The sequence below is a fragment of the Dromiciops gliroides genome, chromosome 2 (assembly GCF_019393635.1).
Source record: "Dromiciops gliroides isolate mDroGli1 chromosome 2, mDroGli1.pri, whole genome shotgun sequence".
NCBI lineage: Eukaryota > Metazoa > Chordata > Mammalia > Microbiotheria > Microbiotheriidae > Dromiciops > Dromiciops gliroides.
Window position 1 is genome coordinate 427,712,012 of NC_057862.1, and position 27,549 is coordinate 427,739,560.

General features: G+C 41.1%; 1 protein-coding gene across 1 annotated transcript in view; it reads right to left on the bottom strand.

Annotated features, from left to right (window-relative positions):
- The window catches only part of SARDH (sarcosine dehydrogenase), a 145,519-nt gene that overhangs the window by 33,842 nt on the left and 84,128 nt on the right, over positions 1-27,549 (bottom strand). Inside the window, 1 exon segment of the mRNA XM_043989221.1 lies at positions 26,831-26,924. Within this exon segment, the coding sequence (XP_043845156.1) occupies positions 26,831-26,924 (94 nt within the window).

Genomic DNA, 27,549 nt, shown 5'->3' on the forward strand with positions numbered 1-27,549 from the left:
TCTAGCTCTGAAACTCTATGATTCTAGGAAAATGTGAATGTCTAACTATTTAGGGTATGGTGGGGAATATAAAAATAATTCAAGTCATGTTCTTGCCAGCACAGAATTTATCATCTAGCAGGGGACATAAAACATGTATAAAAATAACTATAATATAATTCAGAATATATTAAACACTATTGGAAAGTTTATTGCCCTGCCCCATGCTAATATTTTGGTTTAGTTAGGGTTTTAGTAATCTAATGAAGCTCATTCAAGTTTTACAATTCCATTTTATTTCTATACAATGTTAGAGGTCAAAGGAATCTTGGAAAATAGAATTTTTCTGGAAGAAAACTGAGGCAGTGATTCACATGAGCTGTGTTAATGTGAGCAGGGTACAGAAGGCTGCCTGCACAATCAAGAGCCTCTCTTTTCTCCTGTTTCACCTGGGTATATTTTTACAGGGGACTTCTGAAGACAATCCCCTTCTCTAAGCCACACTCCCTGTCCCAATCTCTAGTCTTTGTTTGGTCAAGTCCATGGGTAAGAGTAGACTCTCAGCAAGGCCAGCATTTGGGGAGCTGGTTTTGTTACTAAAACCAAGTCCAAGTTGACTGCAGAAGTTGAGAAACAAGAAGAAATGCATGATGGAATCAAATGTGATTCACACTTCATACTCAGGACTCTTTTTTTTTTTTTAAGTGAGGCAATTGGGGTTAAGTGACTTGCCCAGGGTCACACAGCTATTAAGTGTCAAGTGTCTGAGGCCGGATTTGAACTCAGGTCCTCCTGAATCCAGGGCCGATGCTTTATCCACTGCACCACCTAGCCGCCCCCTCAGGACTCTTAGTATATGAGTCAGGACAAGCCTAGAGAAGAATCAGTCAGGGTCTAACATAGGGGCAACCACATCACTGATGTTTCCAAGCCTTCCCATAACACCTGTGCTCATGGTTTTATACACATTTCCATGACACTTTGTTTTCAGGACAATGTGCTCAACCCTTACAAATATGACTGGCTTTTAAATACCTAAAGTTCTTAAGAGCCAAGGGGTGAGAGTGGAATTCATATACAGTCTTCTGGGACTGAGTAAAAAACCTGAGTATTTAAAAGAGGGAAGTAAGAGCAGTAAGGAAAGCTTTGTCTTTGATTCAGTTTCAGTAAAGTCCCAAGTTTCAAACATCCCAAAACTCTAAAATACTTCAGACACAACAACGCTTCTCTCCCCCTGCCCCCCAAACTGGCTTATTTTCCTTCCCAGATATGTGGACAATATCTAAATGCTTATTCTTTGACTTAACAAGATACTGACAATCTTTAGGCCTATACTGCCAATAATACCTAGTTGGTCCATATGATTCTTATCTGGATAGCTCCATACATTCACTGAGGAAAAAAGGAACCACTTAACATGACAGAGGCTTTCCTCCAGGGCTCTTTAAAAAAAAAATTAATTTAACATTATATTTTTTCCTCCAGTTACATGTAAAAACAATTTTAACATTCTTCTTTTCAAAGTTTGAGTTCCAAATTCTCTCCCTCCCTTTGAGAAGGTGAGCAATTTGACATTGATTATACATGCATAGTGATGCAAAACACATTTCCATGTAAGTCATGCTGTGAAAGAAAACACAGGCAACACCCCCCATAAAGAAAGTAAATAAAAAGTATCTTTGATCTACATTCAGGCTCCACCAGTTCTTTTTCTGGAAATGGACAACATCTTTCCTTATAAGTCCTTCAGAATTTTTTTGTATCATTGTATTGTTCAGAATAGCTAAATTATTCACAGTAGATCATTGTACAATGTCACTGTTACTATGTACAATGTTTCCTGGTTCTGTTCATTTCTCTTTGCATCAGTTCACATAAGTCTTTCTAGATTTTTCTGAGATCATTGTGCTTGTCATTTCTTATAGCACAATAATATTCCATCACAATCATACAATAACTTGTTCGGCCATTCCCCAATTGATGGGCACCTCTAGGGTCCTTTTCTATTTTCGTGGGTACCATTGCATCAGTAAGGCTGTTCATCTATCACCACTCACTCTTGCCATGGGACTGGCTCAATTCCTGTTTCCAATCACATCTTTCTCAGTGATATCCCTTATACTACTAGATGAGCATAGTTTATTATTGGAAACAAGCTACAGCCTGCTTGTGTCCTACCAAGTATTTTTCCCACAGGCTTACCTAAAAGATAAAATGGGTATGCTGGCTTACTGCTGATGAGGTGAAGGGAACAACCAATGGCACTGTCTATATACTCAGGGCATGCCGATGGTCTCTATTGCCCTTATACTGTTGAGAGATTTTGATGTTCCAATATTCCCAAACATAACAGCAAGAGTATATTTGTGTGTGTGTTTTTTAAAAAGGTAAATTTTTGTGTGAGGGAATACTTGGGATTATTGAAAGTACTTTGTAATTGGGACAGTTAGGTGGTACAGTGGATAAAGCACTGATCCTGGATTCAGGAGAACCTGAGTTCAAATGTGGCCTCAGACATTTGACACTTACTAGCTGTGTGACCCTGGGCAAGTCACTTAACCCTCATTGCCCCACTAAAAAAAGAGGGGGGAGGGAGTACTTTGTAATTTTCCAAAAACAATTTAGTGTACTCTCTTCCTCTTGTTCAATTCTGGACCAATTCATTGTTCGTTTTGCTATGTCTTTCCCTTTGCCCTTGTTAAAACTTCAAACTGGGGGCAGCTAGGTGGTGCAGTGGATAGATAGATCACTGGCCCTGGAGTCAGGAGTACCTGAGTTCAAATCCGGCCTCAGACACTTAACACTTACTACCTGTGTGACCCTAGGCAAGTCACTTAACCCCAATTGCCTCACTAAAAAAAAATTCAAACTGGACTAAGATTTTGAAGACAACTTGTATATACTGGCATTTTAATTCAGTGGAGTGGCAATCTAAATTCATCAGTGGTTGGCACATAGTTGACATTTCGTAAATGTTGACTGACTGGTTGATCACAGATGGGTCAGAGGCATTTTTCATCCAATTAGTTTTTCCATATGTGAGTCATTAAACTGATTCTTTTTGGATAATGATTAATCTCACAGAAGAGACTTTGTCATCTCCCAGGGTTTGATACACTCTACATGGTATCATTTCCTGATTGAGTGCCTTTTAAATAATTGTATGTCTCACACCTATTAGATTGGCTAAATTTGCTAGAAGGGGAAAATGACAAAAGTTAGAGGGGATTTTGAGAAATTGGGACATTAATACACTGTTGGTGGAATTGTGAACTGATCCAACCATTTTGGAGAGTAATCTGGAATTATTCCCAAAGAGTTTATAAAACTGACTATACCCTTTGATCCAACAATACCACTATTAAGTCTGATTCCGAAGGAAGCAGAAAAAGGGAAAGAACCTATATGTTCTTAAATATTTATAACAGCTCTCTTTGTGGTGGGAAAGAACTGGAAATTGAGAGGATACCCATCAATTGGGAAATGGCTAAAAAATTTGTGGTATATGATTGTGATGGAATGCTACTGTGCTGTGAGAAATGATAAACTCATTGATTTTAATTTTTTTTTTTTAGTGAGGCAATTGGGGTTAAGTGACTTGCCCAGGGTCACACAGCTAGTAAGTGTTAAGTGTCTGAGGCCAGATTTGAACTCAGGTACTCCTGACTCCAAGGCCGGTGCTCTATCCACTGTGCCACCTAGCTGCCCCAAACTCATTGATTTTAGAAAAACATGGAAATACTTGGATGAAATAATAAAAAGTACAGTGAAAAGAACCCAGAAAATGTTGTATACAGTAACAGCAATATTCTTTGAAGAATAACTGTAAAGAACCAATTTATTCTGAATATTAGAAATAGTCAAATCAACTCCAAAGGACCGATGAAAAAAGATGCTATCCACTGCCAGAGAAAGAACTGTATATAGAAGTATTCCTAGTATGATTTACATATATTCGTAAATCTATAAATGGTGACCTTCTCTAGTGCAGGGTGGGGAGAGAGAAAAAGGGAAACAGTTCAAAACTTAAAATGCAACAAAAATAAATTAAATTTTAAAAAATTATTGTGGGGGGCAGCTAGGTGGCACAGTGGATAGAGCACTGGCCCTGGATTCAGGAGTACCTGAGTTCAAATCCAGCTTCAGACACTTGACACTTACTAGCTGTGTAACCTTGGGCAAGTCACTTAACCCTCATTACCCAACCAAAAAAAAAATGATTGTGTGACTATAAAGATATTGAGACTCATTTAGGAAAGCCTACTTGTTCCCTTCTCATATTTTCACCCAGGATATCTTTGATGTGCATGTACATCATTCTCATAGAGATTGTGTAAAGATGATTGAGGAAGTCTATGAATAACTATTGATGTTCTCTTAATCATTTTTTCTTAGGCAATAACCTTTCAAGTGATTTTTTTTTACATTCTTTGGACCTTTTTCACACCCTGGGATGTCTCATAAAACAAACCTTCAATGTCTTCAGAACTATGTCAACTCCACCACAGACTTCCTTATCATATACTTGGTATGTCCAGCTGCTGTCCCCAGTTTTGCATCTTTAAGGGCCACTTCAACTGACTCATGTAGCCCAATGGGGATGTAAGTGTTAGGATTTAAAAATGGCACTTCTACTGGGACTGATAATAAACATGGATCATTATAGAAAGACTGAAAAAATTGTTCCATTTTCCATCTCTAAGCACCTGGGGAGAAGGAAAACACCAAAAAACACCATTACGCTTAGACTCCTGACCTACCATTTATTCTTTTTCATATCCCTGGTCCTGGGAGAATAGGGCTTCAATCCTGGGGCAGGATTTGGATACTTCCTTAATCCAGAATTAGATGACAGCCCTCTCTACTCTCTCCTGGACCCCTATCATCACTGCAGGTGTTCCCTTTCACCAATTGCTCAGGGATTGGATTTAGAAGCCTTCGTTTACCACCATATTGGAAAATATGACCTGCTCTTCCCTGCTTCAATGAACTATATTCAGAAAAGCAATAGTCAATCAACAAATCAAACAACGAGAATTTATTAAGTGCCTACTATGCTCCAAGTACTGTGCTATGTGCTAAAGCTATGAAGACAAAAATGAAATAGTCCCTGCCCTCAAGGCACTTATAGTCTAACAGTCACAAGAGCTCTATAACCATCAAATGTTTAGACATCAGGCAGCTCGCTCACCACCAGGACTCTGTCCAGAACAGGAGTTTTAGATGCCAAGGCCCAACAGGAACCAACATTCAGAGTCTTCTAACTAACTCCAAACTATCTTCTAACTATGCATCATTCTCTACCATCCTAAGATGAGACAGAAGAATTGGCTTTGCTTTTTTTTTTCCTTTTGTTCCAAGTAATGTGAAAATATGTTTAACATGATTGTAATGCATAACCTATATCAAATTGCTTACTTGCTTCAAGAGGGGAAAGGGAGGGTGAGAGAAAAATTTGGAGCTCAAACTATCTTTACATGTAATTGAGAAAAATCAAAATAAACAAATATATTTTTTAAGATAATTTCCTGGAAAAAAAAATTAATTGGCTTTGAATATAAGATTAGTCAGGCCCCTGAGGACTTTAGCCACTAAGTATTTACTAAGCCAAATGCTTGACCAGACAGTTTTTGAGAGAGACCGAAAATCTGCTTCCCTTGTCACAGGATACCTGAGGGTGGGATTGACTCATCTTCCCTATCTGTCCAATGAGGTTAGATTAAGTGATCTCTGAGGTCCTGTCTCTAACATTCTTTAGTCCAGAGAAAAGGAGTTCCAGACACATATGCACATACATACATACACACACATATCCAAACAGGTACATATATGTGTTTAGCTGGCCATGAAGAAAAGAATCATTTGTGAAGTAGGATGTTTGTCTCCCCTTATGCTTTAAGTCACTCAAGCAGAGAGAGATTTGTTTGATGGAATCTCCAGCTAGGGGTGAGAGCTTTTGTGTGTGAACAGGCAAGTCTTTTATGAAATCAGAGTAAGTGATCCTTCCTTCAAAGGCTTTGGTACAATTCAGGTTGTGACACACATACCACAGAGACCCTGATGTCTCATCACACCTGGATGCATCACTATCATTTCATTGTGCAATTAGGTCACTGCAGGATGACAAAGTTCTTCTAGACAAAACCGTAAAGCAGAGACAACTTACTTTCCCTAGTTCCTATAAGAGGACTGACTACAATCCCCTATAACTTGGGCTCTTAACCTGGGGTCTGTAAAACTGACTTAAAATATTTTGATAACTGCATTTCACTATCATTTGTTTCCTTTGTAACCCTATGTATTTTGAGCATCTAAAAACATTTATGTGGGAAAGGGTCCATTAGGTCTCACCAGATTACCAAAGGGGTTTCATGACACTAAAATGACAAAGAGTTCTAACTATAGAACAAATGTATTTTGTTGTAAATCTTTCAATTTATATATCATGCTGGATAGGCAAATGCCCCCCCCCCAATAAAAGCCAATATCCTCGTCCCTTTGGTCTGCCCAATGGATGAATTCATCTCACAATATCCCTGACAAAGGTCACCCCAGTCTGTTATTTACTGTTGTTGTTTTTGTCCTTTGTTCTCAGAGGCCCATGATGTCAGGGTGATATCATGACTTGCAGTGAATTGGATTTAAGTGAGGGGGGTCACTAACCTCACTCTCTCCTCTAGAGCCATCTGGGTCCAGTGGCAAGATATATATTAGGATGACTGGAGGGTCTCTTATTCAACACCTCCAATGACAGAGAACTCATTACCTTGCAGTTCTTGGAAAGCAGCTCAAAGCCAACTGATAAATACACATTGTATGAACTTGTCTGCCCTTCACACTTTCACACAGGAGACTGTGAATGGTGTGTAATTGTTTATATAACATGTGCAGGATAGGGAAACGTTCCACTCTCCAAACTAATCAAATCATAACTGCTAGGATAACCCCTTTCCTGTGGCTAGGGCGTCACACACCTACGGGAAAAGAAATTAAATTTCCTTTAACCTTAAATTAATTTTCAGAAGAAAAACACTTTATCAGCCAGACTTGTCATGAGTTTTCCTCCCAGTGATGGCAGGCACTTGCATGCTGCTCTCCAAAGGAGGCCTCTACTGTTTGGAGGAGCTAAGAAAATTGTATTTACTGAAGTAATTGCCAGAGATTCATATCTTGATTCTTCATACTGGAAAAGGGGGTTCTGGGGGAGAAGCAGCCAATACAGGAGGCATGTTGCAAGAGCAGTTAATGAGCCAAATGTCCTCCTTTTGGCATGGACACAAATATTTTGCCTGAGAGGACAGCTGGCTGCTCGGCTGCCTCTAGGGGAGGCTAAACTTCGCCCCATCCCCTTCCTCTTGGAATTCGAGGATTATGTGAGTCTATGACTAATCCAAATACCTTAGGGAGGAATTTTAAAAAATAATACCACATAGTCAGAAAAATCTCCTGACAAGAAGCATTACAGAATCTCAGTTGCAAAGGAGCTCACAGGTCTTACGGCCTAATCCGTATTTGACCAAGAATCCCCTCTTTCACCCCCCCCCATGGACATCAAATTCTCCATTTGAAGATCTCCAATGATGGGCATATCACTAATTCTCAGGGCAATCCATTTAATTTTTGGACATCTCTGATATTAGGAATTGTCTCCTGACATCCAACTTAGATTGGTCTCCTGAATTTCTACCCACTGCTCATAATTCTGCTCTCCGGGCCATGAAGAACAAATCTAATCCCTCTTTCATGGAGCAACTATTCAAATACTTGAAGACTACTAGTATATCCCTCCTAAGTCTCCTCTTGTCCAGGCTAACCAATTCTAGCTCTTTCACCTTACGGCATGGCCTTCAATCCCCTCACCATCCTGTTGCCCTCCCCCTTCCTCTGGACACGTTTCAGTTTTTTAAATGTCCTCCCAAAATTATGTCACTTAGAACTGGACATAATAACCCTAATAAGGTCTAATTAGTGCAGAGGACACTCAACTGCCTCACTCTAGACAGTATTTGCTACTTGAGGGGGCGACAGACAGACACACACAAGCAGATTGAGAGACATATGGGTGTCTCTTGGTTCTTTGAGCATACTACCAGGCTTATGTAATGATGGCCTCTTCACAGGAATGTACTGGAGCCAGCTCATATGGGTTCATGAGAGCCAATTATTAAATTATCAGGGTGAACATTTATACTTTAGAAACAGACAACTGCTACAAAATCAGCACTTGCATTATTGTTTTGTTGATTGTCTAGACTAAAGAAAGGGATGAATAAAATGTTAATAGTGCAGATTATTACTAGCTGTGTGACCCTGGACAAGTCACTTAACCCTCAATGCCCCACAAAAAAAAAATATATATATATATAATAGTACAGATTAAACTTTAAAGTATGTTGTACATACACTTTAAAAAGAAAACCAATTGTTATACATTTACAAGCACACACCTGCCTCTTTACCTCTGGAAAAAAAGGATCATTTTTAAAGCTCTCTTATTGAACCACACACTTTTCAGGATATGTGTTGAATATGCTCATATGCATATGTAAATGTATATTTTATATACATATACCTATGTATATTTATACATAGATATATGAACTTTCACTAATGCCATGTACACATCTCACTGTGCCATGGAGGTTCCCCATGCCATCGCGGTTTCTCCAGTGCCATCAGAGAACCAAGCTCTACTGGCAAGTTCTACCAAGCTGCAAAGGCTTTGGATATGGGTTTGGAAATGAACTGCATAGCTCTTATCTGAGCACCAGCCCAGCTCAGTTTGGAGAATTTTATTATCATGTTGGGTGGTGAGTTTTTAACCACAACAACTGTCCAAAACTGTCTACCAAGTCAAGGCAGGGTTGTGATCTGCATAGGTGAAGAGGAGATCCACAATGACTGAATTGCAAATGCTTGACACGCAGTCAACATATAAAACACACACACATCTCTATCTATCTTGCACATCTGGTTGGTAAAAATCCAATTGATCTCCTGCAAATTCTTGGCACAAGGCTTCCACTCCTGCACTAAGAGTCTCTTGTGTTGAGGGATGTACTGTCAACACATTTTTTAGACAGCACAGAATTTTATCTGTGAGCCACTGGTCTAGTGAATTCTCCAGGGATTCAGCGCGTCTGGGTTGGAGAAGGTCAACAAAGAATTATGGTATTTTAAAGCTAAACAGGATTTTAGAAACCATCCATTCTGACCCCCTTATTATACAAATGTACAGAGAGGTTGGGTAACTCTTTAGGTCACATAACTAGTAATATATGTAAAATACTTCATAAGCCTAGGGTTATCTCACTAGCTAGCTAGCTATCTGTCAGCTGGTAGTGGTAGTAGCAGTTGCATAGCCAGGGAGATATCCTGATCTCCTGAGCCTTTCCACTATACTCCTGTTTCCTCAGAAGAGCCCTTCCCCAGAATCCCTTCCCCAAAATTACTGAACATGGAGATGGCATGCCAAGAGTCCCAAAGTTAGGAGGTACCTCTGGAAACCATCTGGCCCATTCCCCTGCCTTTATAACAGTGCAGGAAGGAGATGATATCTTCTGTTGACAATTAGTAATCCTGAAAATTCTGTTCTAAGCAGAGCATGAAAACAGAAGGTTTCACGTAGCTATAGCATTTCTCTTTTTCCTTAATTCAACAAATATTTATTGAGCACCTATTATGAGCTAGGTGCTATGCTTAGAGAAATAGGAAATAAGTTAAGCACTTGTTCCTAGAATACTAGCACCTAGGGCTCAGAATCATGTTTGCACCTACCTAACATGTTTGTGTTTAATGATGGCATGGTCTAGGCTTCAGCTGGAATTGTAAGAGAGCACAACTCTGAGGGGCCTTAAAATAAAGAATGTTAGAGCTTGAAGAGAATTTGGGGACTGGAAGAAACAAAATACATCTTGTATGACCCGTCATTTTACAGATGGGGAAAGTGAACCCTCAAGCATCCCATAGAACTGGCAGCATCCATTAATCTTCCTAAAGTTCATCTCTAATCATGTTTCTCCTCTTCTAAAAATCCTTCAATGGTTCCTGACTACCCAATGAATACAATCCAAACCTCTCCTGGTTTTGTTGTTGTTGTTGTTGTTGTTGTTGAGTTGTTTTTCAGTTGTGACTGACTCTTGATGACTTCATCTGGGATTTTCTTGGCAAAAACACTGGACTGATTTGCCATTTCCTTCTTCAGCTCATATTACAGATGAGGAAATAAGACAAATGCAGTCAAGTGACTTCCCTAGGGTCGCACAACTAAGTGTCTGAGGCTGGATTTTAACTCAAAGAGGTTTCTTCCTGACTCCACTCTATTCACTGTCCATTCTCCTAACCTAGCCTGCCTCAAAACAAGCTAAAGTTACTTACTGTTTCCTAAATATGGATTGTGATTTCTCACTTCAATTCAAGATAACAAACATTTATTAAGCACTTATGATATAGAAGGTACTATGTCAGGGTCTAGAGATACAAAAACAAAAAGGTCCTTCCTTCAAGGACCTAACATTCTACTAGGGATCTACACAGGGAAGTGTGCCACTATTCGCAATTTCCTTTTTGCTTGGAATATTGCCCTCTCTCTGTGTTAAAATCCCACATTTTGGGGCAGTTAGGTGGTGCAGTGGATAAAGCACTGGCTTTGGATTCAGGAGGACCTGAGTTCAAATCCAGCCTCAGACACTTGACACTTAACTAGCTGTGTGACCTTGGGCAAGTCACTTAACCCTCATTGCCCTGCAAAAACAAAAACAAAAAACATTTTTTTTTAAATCCCACATTCTTCAAGGTGTGGATCAAACACCATCTCCTCTCCAAACTCTCCAAATAGATAGATCAAAGGATTGCTATGTGGAAGGGACTTCCATCCAAGGTCATCTAGTACAACCCCCTTGCTTTACAGATGAGAAAACAGAGGCCTTTAGAGGGGAGGTGACTTGCTGAAGTTCAAAAAGACAATGAATGTCAAATTAAAATGCATATCCTCTGACTCCAAATCCAGGACTCTCCTCACTGCTCTATGCCAAATGAAACAAACCACCATCGCTATCACCATCACCACCCACCATAACAACAACAGCAACAGCAGCAGCAGTAGCAGCAACAACAACATTTCTCTCTAGGAGAATGATGGAGGATCATAAATTTAAAACAGAAAAGAATACTCGAGGAGTTCCAGTCCAACTACTTCATCTATTCTTCCATTTGTCCCCCCCCATCCTCTCCATCTTTATAGAATTTAAATTTTACTTCTTTTATGACATCTGCACAGTGCAGTGGAAAGAAGGTTGGGTTTGGTGACAGAAAATCTTTGTCCTGCCTGTCACTTGCAAACTGTGTGATCTTAAGCAAGTCATTTAACTATTGGGGGCCTCAGTTTCCTCATCTGTAAACTGAAGGGGTTGGACTAGTTGGCCTCGGAGGTCTCCTCTGGCTCTAAATCTATTATACTATGAATATTGTTAATAGATATGTTTAATCTACACTAGTAGATTGTAAGCCCTCTGAGGGAGGGGGGGCATGTCCCCTCCTTCTTTGTCTAGGCTCCACAGAACCCACTATGAGGCTTCTCACAAAATAGTTGATCAGTGGACAATCACTGAGTAGTGAAGGAAGAAACTTTTGAGAAGTACTCATGAGCTTGACTTCTCATTTTCCTCACCATGGTGCTCACTAAGGCAGCAGAGAGGAAGAGGAGAGAAGAAAACAGGACATCTCTGCACATTTCAGCTCTCCCTGGACAGTAGCCATCCAGCTGGGCTTAGGTGGTTGAGCAATGCCCAGATAACAGGGAGGGTCTGCCTGGGGAGAAGATGGGCAGATAGAACTGGAATATGTATCCAATGGGCTCCCCTCCAGGACTCTGTACTCACCAAGAATGTGAGAGCGTCAGTGACAGCTGGAGGATTGGCCACTTAGCTCTTAATTACATTAAACACACGTCTTCTGAAAGCTTTTTGGCTTTTTAATCAGATGGCAAAGGCATCTGTCTTGCTCACAGGCTGCTTTCAGACTATAACTTTCTCGTCAGACAAGTTTAATTATCAGCTCTTGCCGGCATTTGGAGAGAGGTCCCTCACTCTCCTCCTTGCCAGCTCTATCAGAGAGTGTCCATGACAGAATGAGGACTAGGTAAATGTTAATAAGAGGAGGCAGGAGGTGAAGGGAGGAGAGACAGAGACTACGGCCAGCCTGTCTGGGAAACCCGGCTTGTTAAACATACACACCCAGCACATTTTTAAGACATATAAGCTGAGCCTTTGACTCTGGGGCTGTTCCCATTTCATAATCTAGGTAACTGAAAAGCGAGTTTAATTTGCTATTTGCAGACTTATTCTCTATCTGTCTCTAGTGGTTTGTTTGTTTGTTTTCCAAGAGCATCCTTTCTGCCTAGGATGTCTACACAAATGATCAGTATTATTCTCCACCACACTCCATTTCCATAGCCACTGTTACAGTTTCCTTTCCTCTCCTTTTTCAAAAATATATTTTATTGAAGCCTTTTATTTTTACATCATGGTCGTTTCAACAACCGTCCCTTGTATTTGAACTCTTCCTTGTGATGAGTTTATAAGATTTGTTAACTTGTCTTCTTTGGGACAAAGAAAAACAACTCTACATTTGATGACAAACATACAATAGTCTATCCTCAGTCTCCCATCTCTCTCCCATGAGGTGGAGGTCATGCTGTTTTGGAATCCTCATTGTTTTGTGGTTTGTTTTGCTTTGTTTTGACCCCATTATTCAGGGTTCTGTTCCTAATGGTACCTTTAAAAAAGGACTTCTAGGTTTAGGAGAAACACTTCTAGCTCAGAATAAAATGTTAGAACCCAGGTGAAAACCCAAACTAGCCTCACATGACTCAATGAAAGAATCCAAGAGTTTTATTAAAAATACCATCTTATATTCATATGGTGCTTTTTACTATATAAAACGCTTTCTTATGATATCCCTTTCAAGATGTTGGCAGAGCATGGTTAACTATTCTCCATTTGACCAACAAGAAAATGGGCTCAAATGACTCACTCAAGTGATTACTCAGGGATCCACACATTTGCTGAGTGCCTACTACATGTGAGTCACTAAGGCCAAAAGTAAAAGAGCTCCTTCTCTCTAGCAGTTTACTTCTCTCTAGGAGTGTGTGTACTGGGGTGGGATGGAATATAACAAGTACATAGAGTGAAAAGGGACAAGAGACAGAGCAAACCATGTACTCTGTCATGAGATGATGGAAAGAGTCCTAGATTTGATATCTGAGGACCTGGGTCCAAGCCTTTATTATCCCACTTACAATTTTTATGACCTCAACAATATGACAAGTTATATAACCTCTGTGGAATCTTAGATTCTTCATCTGAAAATAGGAAGCCACACTAGATGGCCCCTGAGGTTCCTCTTAGATCTAAATTTATTGGATATTATATTCACTAACAGTTTGGGAGAATGAAGGAAGGCATCCATAGAAAGAGGGGCAGTCATTTCTTAACAACTAGCACAGCTCAGTAGTGAAAAAGGCTGCCTAGGGAGGTATTGGACTTCCAATAGCTCAAAGTCTTCAATAGGGAGCCAGATTATTGGGGATGTTATAGATTGGGATTTCTGATGAGGGACACAATGACCTGGAAGGTTGCTTTCCAATAAATTCTGTGGTTCCAAAGATAAAGAATCTGAAAGGCAGATATAAGGAGTGAGTCCATTCCAGGCATGGGGTGTTCGTGTTGGGGCAGGAGGTAGGGTGGGAGGGAGGGGGATGTACTGTGCAAGTACACAGAGGTGGGAAACGGCCAGTCAATTTGAGGAAAAACCAGTAGTCCAGTTTGGCTAGAATAAAGAAGGCGGAGAAGGGAGTAAGGTGAAATAAGGTTAGAAAAGTAGATTTACATGAACTGATGCAGCATGAAGTGAGCAGGGCCTATAAAAAATACATGCAATAACTATAATGATGTAAATAAAAGGGAAAACAGCTACAGAACAATTACCAGTGAATGATGAAGAAGTGCAAAGAACAGCATGGTCCCAAAGAAGCAAGAGGAGAAGAGGTAGGAGGTTCACAGGTGTGGAACACTGCATCTATTTCCAGACTTTTTTTTTTTGATGCATTGATCAGTTTTGCTGATTTTACCATTTTTCTTTTTGTTTCTCTTTTCTTTAAAAATATTCTTTGTTATATGGAATTGCTCTCTGGGAAGGGGAAGAGGAAGGAATACTGGGAAAAATTATGGGGATGTACAAACAAAAGATATAAAAAATATCAAGAAAAAAGAAAGAAGGAAGGAAGGAAAGAAAGAAGGGAGGGAGGGAGGAAGGAAGGGAGGAAGGGAGGAAGGAAAGAAGAAAGGAAGGAAGGAAGGAAGGAAGGAAGGAAGGAAGGAAGGAAGGAAGGAAGGAAGGAAGAGAGAGAGAAAGGAAAGAAAGAAAGAAAGAAAGAAAGAAAGAAAGAAAGAAAGAAAGAAAGAAGGAAAGAGGAAGAAGAAGAAAGAAGGGAAGGAGGAGGGAGGGAGGAAGGAAGGAAGGAAGAAAGAAAGAAAAAGAATAGTATATTGTGGAGGGTCAGGCTAAGGAATTTGTATTTTGTCTTAGAGACCAGAAGGACACACACATACAAACACACTCTGTCTCTGTCTCTTTTTCTGTCTGTCTATGTCACTCTGTCTCTGTTTCCCTCTGTCTCTCTGTCTTTCTCTCTCCTTGAGAACTGGGGCTTTGGTTTTTTTATATTTATACATATAGGGCAGCTAGGTGGCATGGTGGATAGAGCACTGACCCTGAAATTGGGAGGACTTGAGTTCAAATCTCACCTCAGACACTTACTAATTGTGACCCTAGGTAAGTCACTTAACCCCAATTGCCTCAAATATCTGGGGCTATCTCCAGTTGTCCTGATATATATCTTGCCACTGGACCCAGATGGCTCTGGAGGAGAGAATGAGGGTACTAACTCTGTACAACCTTCCCTCACTTAAATCCAATTCACTGCAAGTCATGACATCACCCCAATGTCATGGTCCTCTTCTAGAATGAAGGACAAACAACAACAATGTATGCACATACACACACACACATATATACATATACCCCTATAGACATATATGTATGTGTGTGTGTGTGCAAAAAAGCTCAGATCTTATGCCAGCAGTATCTAGACCTAATTAGAGATAGATATAAATATCTATAAACAAAAGCACATGTACATACCGAGCACCTAGTATAGACTAGGACCTTAATATATGTTTAAAGAATAAATCTGACTTGGAGTCAGGAAGACCTAGTTCAAATCTGGATTCAGACACTTATTACTGTTCAATCCTAGGCAAATCAGTTAACTTCTGACTGCCTCAGTTTCCTCATCTCTAAAAAGAGGGTAAGAATAGCACTTTCCCCCTAGGGCTGTTGTATCAAATGAGATACCATTTGTGAAGTGCTTTGCAAACCTCAAAGTACAATACAAAAGTGAGCTATTATTAGTTCTTCAGCAAGACCCATTCTACCTCACTGATAGTACTTATGGCTCATAACACACTCTTCTATGGTTCTTTAAGGTTTATGAAGCACTTTTCTCATAAGGTAGAGATCATGAGTTTTATTATCTTTATTTTAAAGATGAAGAATGGAAGAGCTAAAATCAGATTCAGGTATTTGAGCTCCAAAGTTCCTCTCTCAATAACTTCTGGAAGAGATTTTCCATAGGCTTCCTCGCCAGCTTTCTTTATCCTCCCCATCCCCTCATAGCTCTTCCTCATCTAGAGAAGACAGAGCCAAAGAGGTGGATGACATAGTCCACAGCAACAAGCTCCCATCTATGGTCTGCAGGGAATCCCCAGGGACTTGCCAAACATATTCTTCAACCAAGGACATGTGCTCATTGTCCAGAGGCTAGCAGACCACTGAGCTCTTATGGAGAAAAGCAAAGGTACCAGTAGAGTTGTATCATCAAGAGAATAACCAAATCCCACTAGCCCACTGGCTGCCACTTTTTCCCAATTACACTGGAAGAGATCTCCCATTAGCCAGCTAGTATCATCACACCAATGAAATTCAGATCAAGGGGGAGGAAATTCACTCCCATCTGTTGCACACTTTGAACATGATTTTCTCTTTTGTCTGTCCCCCAAGTCACTGCTCATTCACCATCCATCCACTGTCTCAGGTTCACCAAACCATGCCCTTCTCTCTCTGGCTGGATAAGACACCGTTCTTAAAATATGTGCAAACACAGGGTATGGAAGAAGCAAAACAACAACTTACAACTCTCCAAGCAATGGCTGGAGAGAATGTCTAGAGCAGGGGTCCCATCAGGGAACTTGCTTGTAGAATATATTTTAATAACTCTATTTCAATATAATTGGTTTCCTTGGGGATTTTATTTGATGCATTTAAAATGACATTATATATTGCAGCACTTTGAAAATTTTAAAGCATAATATAAATGCTTATTATTAAAAACATTCTGAGAAGGGACCCTTAGGCTTCACCAGACTTCCAAAGGCATCTATGCCACTAAAAAGGTTAAAAAAGGATAGAGTGAAGGACAAATAGAGACAGAGATGCATGCCTTTACACATGAAAACCTATGCTTCTATGGAAGGAATGCCAGATTTGGACATCAGAAGACCAGGGTTCAAATCTGAGAACTGCTACTTTACAACATGGGGCAAGTCATTCAACCACGACAGTTTCTTCATTTGTACAATGAAGGTATAGGGCTACATGAACCCTTTCAACCCCAAATCTAAAACCCAATGATCCTATAAAGTAGGTAAGACAATCTTAAATCCCCAAAATGTCATAGGTTGCATTTTCAATGAATGGCCTGAAATTGGACTGAAAACTACCAAAGATAATGGATTTTTAAATGTCATCATTAATTTCTTTTTTCAAAAATAATAAACATTTTTATTGAAAGTTTTGAGTCCCAAATTCCATCCCTCCTCCCCTCTCCCTGACCTGAGGCAGTAAGCAATCAGATATAGGTTATACATGTACAATCACCATCATTAATTTCTAATCTAAATATCAAAGGATAGTTTCCAAGTCAAGGTACTCAAAAAACTTCAGTGGCCTATATTGCCTATAGGAGAAAATATAGACTCCTTGGTATGCCACTATCTGCTTTACCTTCCAGCCAAATTGGTCTGCTGGCTGCTTCCATCCTGCCCTTTCCTGCCTGAGGGTGCCTGTGATACAATCCTTCTTCATTTTTTTCTTGTTGTGTTCCAAGGGTATTGACTCCTCCATGAAGCCTTCACTTATTCTGCATGGTCAAAAAAAATGATCTCTTCCTTCTTCATTTTTCTTAGATCACTTTGCCCCAATCTCCCCTCTGTACATTCTACCTGATTCGTTTTGTGCTTGAGTTAATCTCCTGATCACCATACCATCAGCCATGGCAATTGTGATCCAGGACTCCATGGAACAAATGAGAGCAGTTTGAGTTAAATTTGTACCCAAATGGATTGACTGGAAATCCAACTGTGGACCCTTTGATCATGGGGTATATAAGGACTTCCCTATAAGTTGAGTAGAGAGTTTCTGAACCCTACCCTAGGAACCTCCTTGTGGTAGTAAAATAACCACTTATCAGAACCCCCAGGGTCTGCATGACCCACAGCACTGGACATAGAGTCACACTTGGAATATCATATCACCCCCCTCCACTTTGGAGTGTAAGCTCCTGGGGAGCAGGAACTGAGTCATTTTTATACTTGTGTCTTTACACAGTATCTTGCACATGATGACACCCTTTGTTGAATTTGGTCCATTAACGCCAAATATCTGGACCCAGGGCTTTGGCTAGTGCCTCCTCTGGCTCTACTGTCAAATACAAGAATGGCTCAGAATATTCTCTGGATAGGTTCCCTGCTTCCCTTCTTCCAAGATGGTAAATTTCCATTAGCTGTATTACAAGAAGATCAAGACTTCATTGATCACAGACTTTGGGGAGAATGGGTAAGAAAGAACAAGATGATGATGATGACAGGAACTAGACCTGTGACGTTTTTTTTTGGTACAGGGAATTTCCAGGTGAGAAAACTCCCTCTACAGATGTAAGTCAGAATCATGTCATTTATAGTCTTAGAGAAGTTACCTAGAGCACTGAGAAGTTAAGTGACTTGTCCAGGGTCTCAAAGCCTGTATGGGTCATTGGAAGGACTTGAACCCAAGTTTTCCTGGCTACAAGCATTTCTCTCCATGTTATACCACACTACCATTCATGGAGTAGGTAGTACTAGCATAATAGAGGGTTTGAGAACTGACTAACATGTTGAGATGTATAATTCTGAGAGCTAAGATAGAAATTCTAGGATACTGGTCAGTTCTCAATTCCCCCTATTGCACTAAAATGATAGTAATTTATTAGCAAAGTATTTTACAAACATTATTTCAGTTGATCCTAATGACAACCCTATGAGTTGGGTATAATTATTATCCCCATTTTACAGATGAGGAAACTGAGGCTTTGAAAGATTAAGCAACTCACAGAAATAGTACCTGAGGCAGGATTCAAACTTAGGTGAACCTATCTTCAAGGCTGGCACTTTTTCTAAATACTGCACCAACTAGCTGCTGACTAGTACTGCCCTTACTTTTACAGAGAAGGAAATTGAGACTCAGTGAGATTAAGTGACTTATCCAGGGTCCCACAACCAATATGGTGGTACTTGAACTTGGGTATTCCTGGTTTTGAGGATAGTTCTATGCACCAAGTCTCAGAATATATTAATAATGATGTTATGATTAAATTTATATAGTTTTCTAAGAACACCAGAGGGCTTTATTATATCAGATGTCAAGGTATAGTGGTGAGACCGTCGTTCCAGAATTCAGGAAAGTGAGGTCTAGTTCAACTTTTCCTGCTACTATGAGCTAGCCTTTGTCTAGCATTTTAAGGTTTGCAAAATGTTTTACATATGTTAGCTACTAGCCCTATGTGACCTTGCTCAAATCACTTTCCCACCAGGGGCCACAGTTTCCCAATCTGTAAAATGAAGGAACTGGACTGGGTCCTCTCCTTTCCAGCTTTGACATTCCCAGAGTCCTCAGACATTTGACACTTAACTAGCTGTGTGACCCTGGGCAAGTCACTTAACCCTCATTGCCCTGCAAAACAACAACGACGACGACGACGACATTCCCAGAGTCTGTGTTTGACATCCAGGGCTCTCTCTGCGTGATTCTTCAAGAGAAAGGCAAATAGGTGCTGGCTGGGGAGTCCCTCAAAGCCAGAGTGAGCCATGTCTCGGTGGCTCCTCACAGGCTCACTCAGCTCCACAATTTGAGCCTTCAAAGCACAGTCTGTTCCCCTCCTGGACCTCACCAGCTTCCCCACAATCTGCTGCCAGCCAGACGGGCCTAAGACTGTCAAGCTCACTCGGTGATCAAACACAACCACCTGGTTTTTTCCCAACCCAAACAAGTCCATCTTCAAGAGAGCATGACAGTCTGTATTTAACACTTAATCGCTCTCATACCAGAGAGGCTGCCAGTGTCAAGGTGGTGAGTTATTGTCAATGGCCTGGTTTTAATCTGCCTAGTTCCACTATAGAAGCAAGAGAGAAAGAGAACAAGAGAAGAGAAGGGGAAAACAGCCTTTCCCTCCCTTCCCCTCCTAAAGCAGATCTTTCTGTTATTATTTATTATTATTATTATTATTATTATTATTATTATCATCAATTAATTATTTCCATGCTTCCTTGAGCACAGTAGTTTTATAGCTGAAGAAAATGAGGCTTAGGAGAGGTCTTCGTATTTTAGAATCATAGATAGAGAGACTGATGGGCCCTCAGAAACAATGAAGTCAAACCTGACTAGAAGCAACTCAGTGAGGCCTCAAATCTGGCCTCAAATACTTAGTAGCTATGAGACCCTGTGCAAGTGGGGTGCACAGGTCACTTATCAGCTATTTGTTTCAGTTTCCTCCACTATAAAATGGGGATTATAGGAGCACTTGCCTCACAGAGTTGTAGCAAAGATCAAATGAGATAATACCTGTAAAGTGACTGGTATGGCACCAGGCACACAGTGGGTGCTCAATTCATGTTTGTTTCCTTCTTTCCCCTCACTTTTCAGATGAGGGAACTGAGGCCCAGTGTGGCTAAATAACTCACTGAGATCAAACAGAAAATTAGCGTGAGAGCCAACATTGGAATATTAGTCTCCTAACTCTCTGTCTTAGGGGTCTTTCCATCATTTCATGGTTGAAAAAAAAATCCTTTTGCCAAGTGAAGAATTCTTTTTTTTTTTTAATTTTGAAATCTTGGTGTTGGGATATCGGGTTTCTCTAAAAAGGACCATATCTATACATACTGTGTTTGTGCAATTAAAACCACACCCCTCACCAGGCAACTCGATTGGGTAACTGTAAAATGCTACTGAATTAAAGGGAAAAGCTTGTCTCCTGAGGAGAAAATCTTTTTGTGATGAGAGCAAAATGCACGTGTGCTCACAGAGGCTGCCGCTTTCAGACAGGCAGCTGCTAACGAGACAGATTCATCTTGGTCCCACTCCAAGGTCCCACTCGGCCCTGAGAACTGGCCCCGGTCCCCAGCTCCCACTGCGGCCTCACTGCAGGTGAAGGGGCTGGGCCACAGACCTAGGCCACGCACACAGTTCTGTCTGCCAGGCCCAGGGAGTCAGCCAGCAGGCGTGATGGTGTGGGCTTGAAATGAGGGGGCAGAAAGAGTTCTTTGGTCGGGTGGGGAGGCAGCTGTATCAGGGGCGTCCGAGAGCAACAGAAGCAGCTGCCATCGCCAAGAGTAAAACTATCTTTATGGGATTTATTGTTTGTGGGGAGGGAGGTGGGATGAAGGAGTAGTTTATGGAAGACCCCTGACTCCTTCACACTTGCTCCTTTATGTCTATCTCTCTCTTTCTGTATCTCTGTCTTGGACTTTGTCTCTCTGTGCCTGTCTGTCTCTACATGTGTTTCTCTGTGTCTGTCTGTCCCACATTTCTCCCACAAGTTTGGAATAAAGCCAAGTGAGACTGAGGGAACACACACACACACACACACACACACACACCACAACACACCCACACCGTCCTTCCAAAAGTCCTGCCTCTAGAAAGGCCAGAAAGCTGACCTGCCCCTGAATAGGAGGCTGGAATGCAGCTTTGGTCCAGGGAAGGGGTTGTGGTTTTAGGGTGATCACCCCCAGGGAATGCTGAGCTTATCTGCTCTAGGAGGTGCCCTTGAATGCACCAAGGAGGCAGGAAATAAGTAAGACTCAGACAACAACACCCTCTAGCCCCCAAAACCCGGCCTCCAGGGACCAAAGGGGAGAGTGGAATTCTGAAGGAATTCTTGAACTCCAAGGAAAGAAAGCAGCCATTCTCTCTCCACTTTGTTTATTTGTTACACTGATATAGTCCCCCTTCCTCCAAAAACCTCAAGTCTAATCTTTCGGCCAATTTTCCCACACTGGGCTCTGGGCTCCAAACCAGTGTTTCCCAATCTGTTAACACACCTGTGAACACACCAGGAAGCATCAGCAGTCAGCAGGCTGGTTCGCCCTGAATTCTGCTGCCCACCCCTTCACTCATTTGTACATGTACACCCCCTACCTCCAAATACATAATTCTTCTTTTCAGCTATAAATGCATATTGAAACCATAGCTAACCATTTTTGCCTCTGGGGCAGGAGGCAGAAAATACACCCTCGAATTGAATTTGTAATTAGGGGGAGAGAGGAAGAGACCCAGGGATGAGGGGCGTGGGTGAAACTAGACTAGGGAGGTTCAGTGTGTGTGTGTGTGTGTGTGTGTGTGTGTGTGTGTGTGTGTGTGTGTGTGTGTGTGTTCAAGACTGGGAGCTAGAGTGCATGCTGTGGGGTGGGAATTGTTAGCTTCATATTTTAATTATCCTTGCTATCTCCATGCTAAGTTGTATTTCTTCACTGCTGAAGAACTCTAAATACACTATCAACATACTTTAAATTTTGACTCCTTGGGTTATAGTCCTATCACCCTAGCCTAGTTACTATTCGGACATGTACATTATCGATAGAGTCCTCTGATGCCTCATCATGGTGTGACCTGGAGAAAATGAGTCCTAGAGGGCTTGGCCAGCTGAGGGTGGGGGCTAGAAGTTCATAGCAAGCTAGAACGTATTGTATTGTATGTATGAGACCCAGTGATAGATTGTAGAGCCTGCTATGGGAGGACCAAGTCCAGCTAAGTTTGGAGAGGCTTATGACCAGAAGAATAGCAGAAACTTTCAGCTTTAACAATTCACCAAGGCCTCTCTAATAAGAAGAGAGAGGGTGTGATCTGCCTCAGTGGGAAGACAATCCATACTGATTAATAATAGATGCTTAAGGACTGAAGTCCACATGTGTAATGGGGTCATCAGCAACCTTTCCCCCTCCAGCTTCCCCCCCCACCCCCCAATCTGCTCAAGGCAGGGCTGCATGGAGCTGAGCTCCCTGGTCCTCTTCTTGTGGACCACACATGCACAATGATGAGGACTTTGAAACGACCATGCATTTTCTGGTGCCCATGGCAAGGGGCTATCCCAAAGAGGGACTAACTACTCAGTCACTATGAGTGGCCCACTCAGGAAACCCTAACCCTAACCCTAACAACCAAGAGTATGATGTTGGTTTCTTGCCTGCCAGAACATCTCCTTGCTCAACAAGGAGGAGAACCCCCTTCACCCACAGGACAATTTGGCCTGTGAATCTTTTCCTGAGGAATGAGAGAAGCAGCAAGAATACAAGTCACCCCACAGAAGCATGCTTCCCTAGGGGTCTACTGGACCATGGCTGTTCAAAGACAGCGTCTAACTTTGCTCTTGTCTGGGGATAATCACTTTATTTCATACTGGTCCAGCCCTTTTCATCCTCTGAAGTTCAAAGAGCACTTTGAGTTTCATACACTATTATTGCACCCTATTTTGTGATACTGGGCTCTTCTCTCTACTTACACTCTCATTTAGTAATGTCATCAGTTCCCATCGGTTCAATTAACAACACTTGGAAGAGATTCCCAGGTTTAGACAACCAGTTCTCATCTCTGCCGAGCTAGTCTCACATCACCAACTTTTGGATGTCTCAAACTGGATGCTTCCATAGGTCCAAACCAGAACTTACAGCCTTTCCCTCCAAACCCTCCTTTTTTCTGGACTTCCCGATTAGTGTCAAAAGGGCACCATCATCCTCTGGGTCACTCAGCCTCTATCATCATCCTCAATTCCTCACCCTCACTCATCTTACATATCCAATCCTTTGCCAAACTTGTTCATTTTTACCTTCACAATATCTTTCACAAATGTCTTCTTTCCTCCACTCTCAGGCTAGTTCATGTCTCACCTCTCAGCTACATTATCACAAGAGTTTTTTCATCAGTCTCCTGCCTCAAGTCTCTCAACCTTTCAAGGAGGCCTCTACTTGGCTGCAAGAGGTTGTTCTAAAGCATAGGTCCTTCCATGTCACTCTCCTTGATCAATTTCAGTGGCTCCCTAACCTCCAAGATCAAATATAAAATCCTTCCTTTAGAATTGAAAGCCCTTCATCATCTCTCTGCTTCCTACCTTTCTGGTCTGATATTTTATTCCCCTTCATGTATTCCACTATCTAGCAGCATTGGCTTCCTTGCAGTTCCTTAAAAATGATACTCCTAGGGGCAGCTAGGTGGCGCAGTGGATAGAGCACCGGCCCTGGATTCAGGAGAACCTGAGTTCAAATCCGACCTCAGACACTTAACACTTACTAGCTGTGTGACCCTGGGCAAGTCACTCAACCCCAACTGCCACATGCACACTCACACACACACACACACAAATGGTACTCCTATCTCTGTTCCTTTGCATTGGCTGTACCACATATCTACAGTGCTTTCCCTTTTTAACTCCATGTCTTTGCATCTCTGGCTTCCTTCACAACTCAACTCACGTCCCACCTTCTGCAGAGGACTTTTCCTGGGGCAACCAGTTGCTAGTGACTTCTTCTCTGAGACTGCCTTCCATCTATCTATTCTGCATATATCTTGCATGTACCTATTTTTTTTATATGTTGTCTCCTACATTTGAATGGGAGCTCCTTGATGGCAGGGGCCATTTTTGCCTTTCTTTGTATTCCCAGAATATGGCACAGTGCCATACTTGTTCCCTTGATTTGGGTAAATGTATGATCTCCTTTATTAGGCATGCAGATGGTATAAGACAGCTTTGAGGACTTGGGCTCAAGTCCCTGCTCTGACCCTGAACTACAACCTTGGACAGTATACTTAACCTCTTGGAGCCTCAGTCTTCTCATCTCTAAAATGGGGGCAGTAATATTTGCACTATCCATCCCACAGGGTTGTTGTGAAGAAAATGCTTTGTAAAACGTAAATTTCTATTTAATTGTGAGTTATCATTACTACAAATTGTAAGCAACATGAGGGAACTGCTCTGTCTTACCCATTTCTGCCTCTCCCTTAGTGCTTAGTATAGTACCCTACACACAAGTACCTAATATGTTTGTGTGAGGAATGGGGGAGAAACGGAAAGAGCTCTGAATGTGAACTTAAAAGAAACCTGGGATAGTATCAGGATACTGTGATACTAGCTTTGTTACCATGGACCAATAAATTAAGCCTGTCCAAAGTCATTTCCTTATCTGTAAAATGGTAATAATCATCATCAATCATAATCATAACAGTTCCTACTTCACAGATTTGTTGCAAGGATCAAAAGAAATAAATCATGCCCAGTACTTTGCAAAACTTACAACACTATATAAATGTCAAATGATTTTTTTTCAGGAATTACTATTTTTAAGAAAAGAAAAAAAGAAGACATTTAGTGGGATTTTCATTACAAACTCATGAGGTAGGCATGTTACAAGTTACTGGTCCCACTTTGTGTATAAGGATGCCAAGGCTAAGAGAATGGATGAGACTTATGGATGGATGCCCCAAAAGGTCATATAAGGAGTCAGTGCCCAAATCAGGCCAAGTCAGCTTTCCTGATTCCAAGCTTTGGTATTTAAAGACTCATTCCTGTGATCTGGAGAGTTTAGAGCCTCAGGCATCCTGTCCCAGTACTGATACAATTTGTGGGGTGTAGATTGTGGCTCATCAGTTCTGCTGGCATCTAAATGGGGACTCCCCAAAGGAGTGAGCCTGTGGTCCCTTGTCTTTTCCTCACTCCATTTCTTTGAGGGGAAAGGTTAATGGGGGAACTATACACACACACACACACACACACACACACACACACACACACACAAAATGAGCTGTTTCCTCAAAGGGCAGAGAGACCAGCTTGAGATAAAAATCATTACTCGGCTGCCTATAGGCCTGTTATTAGGCACAGCACATAGAAAGTCAGTCTGGCTCAGGAGGGAATTTCCAGCGCTTTTTAAAAAAGAAAAGTCTTTTGGAGTAAAACATGGTATGGATTTCTGGTGTGAGACCATATCCAGATTTAGTCATTTCTTACTCTTTTCCACTTCTATAGTGTTTTCTGCTCTTTAAAAAGTATTTGCATTCTGTGGGGTAGCTGGGCAGTCAATCAGCAAACATTTATTAAGTGCTTACTATGTTCCAGGCATTATGCTAAATTCTGGGGATACAAAGAAAGCCAAAAACAAACAAAAGCACCACTCCTGCTCTCAACAAGCTCGAGTTCTAATATGCAAACAACTGTACATGTAACTGACATATACAGGGTAAATGGGAAGAAATTTTACAAGGGAAGGCATTAGCAGTTTAGAGAACCAGGAAAAGCCTCTTGAGAAAGGAGGGATTTCAGCTGTATCTTGAAGAAAGTCAGGGAAGCTAGGCAGGGAAAGGAGTTAAGCAAATGGGCCCTAAAGAGATTAAGTACTGATATTATCTTAAATTATCTGAATACAGACTGAAGCATACTATTTTTTTCTCCTTCCTTCCTTCTTCCTTCCATCCTTCCTTTCTATTTTTTGTTCGAGTCTTCTTGTACACAATGACTAATAATGGAAATGTTTACACAATTGCACACATATAACCTATATCAGATTGTTGACCACCTTAGGGAGGGGAAAAGGGAAGGAGGGATAGAATTTGAAACGCAAAACTTTAAAAAAATTTTCTTAATTGTTTTAACATGTAATTGGGGGAAATAAAATATTATTAAAGAAAAAGAGATTAAGTTTTTTGTTCAAGGTCACTGATTAAGAGGATATTACAGGATCAGAGATATAAAACAGGAAGGACACTAGAGGTCATCTCCAATCTCTTCATTTTACAGATGAGGAAACTGAGGCCCAGAAAGATATAATAGTTTTCCAAAGGTCATATAGGTAGCTAATGATGGAGATAGGATTTGAACTGAGGTCCTCTGATTCAAAGTATAGTGCTCTTTCCACTATACCACAACCCTGGTCTCTGGATTCAATTATAGCATTCTTTCCACTCTACTACCCAGCCTTGGATCTGAACCTTAGGGTGAAAAATCTCTTTCTGTAGGGTTGATGGTAGTAAGGAGATTTCTGACATTTCCTTTCCTCCTCTCCTCCATCCTCTCTCTACCACCAAGAACTCCCAAGCCCCCAGGGTGGAGACTCAGAGACAGGGCCATTTGCAGACAAAGTGCAACATTTGCCCTGTTCTTTCCATTCCAATGCTATCATGTCATGTCCCAGCCACATCATTTGTTGCTGCCATGACCATGGGCAACAAACTCCCCACTGCCCATTGAAACTGACCTTCATCCATGCCATCCCATGGAGCCAGGCTTTTGGCATCTTCTACAGAAACAGAGAAACTAATCTGTCTGTGCCCACCAGACAATCAAAAAGTACTTGCTGAATGTCAGCCATGTACACGGTGTGTGCAAGGGGTTAGCTGTATAATGAAAGGAGATGGTTGGTGAACATTTGGTACATACCAGGTGCCCGGCAGCTTTCACCAGTTTGTGAGTGGAAAAGGGAAAGGCCTCGTTGCTCAAGTCTGTCTCAAGTACCTCCTGAAGGACTGCCCGGCTATAAGGAACAAAACTCCAGTTTTAGTGTGTATAGTAATAGTGACAGAATTCAGGAATATTAAGGGATGGGAGGGGATCCTAGGATACAGGATGTTAGAACTAGATGGGACTTTGGAATATAAATCATTCAGTCAATAAATGTGTATCAAGTACCTACTATGTGCTGAGCATTGTGCTGTGTTATGCTAATATAATGTATTAGAGTTAGATTGGACCTTCAGATATGGAAAGGACCTTATGATATAGCATGTTAGATCTAGAAGAACATTAGAGATAAGAGAGTTTAACTTTCTTGTTTTATGGATGAGATAACTAAGGCCAAAGGTCAAAATAGAAAATTAAGGGGAGAACAAGGACTAGAATCCAAACTTAGTTTTCCTAATTTCTAGCCCAATTCTTCTTCCACTAAGCCAACAGTGGTCCTCAAATTTCAGGCTTGTTCTTGAGTTTCTAGAATTTATTTATTCTTACTGCCACCTAAATACTTGTTCTTCTTCAAAGGCTTGTTCATCTGATTATAAATTCTTCTTGCAAAGGACTATATAACAAACCTTGGGAGCTGTATCCAGCTCCTTGAAGTTTTTTAATCCATGTATTACCCCACAGAAAACAGATTTTTGAGA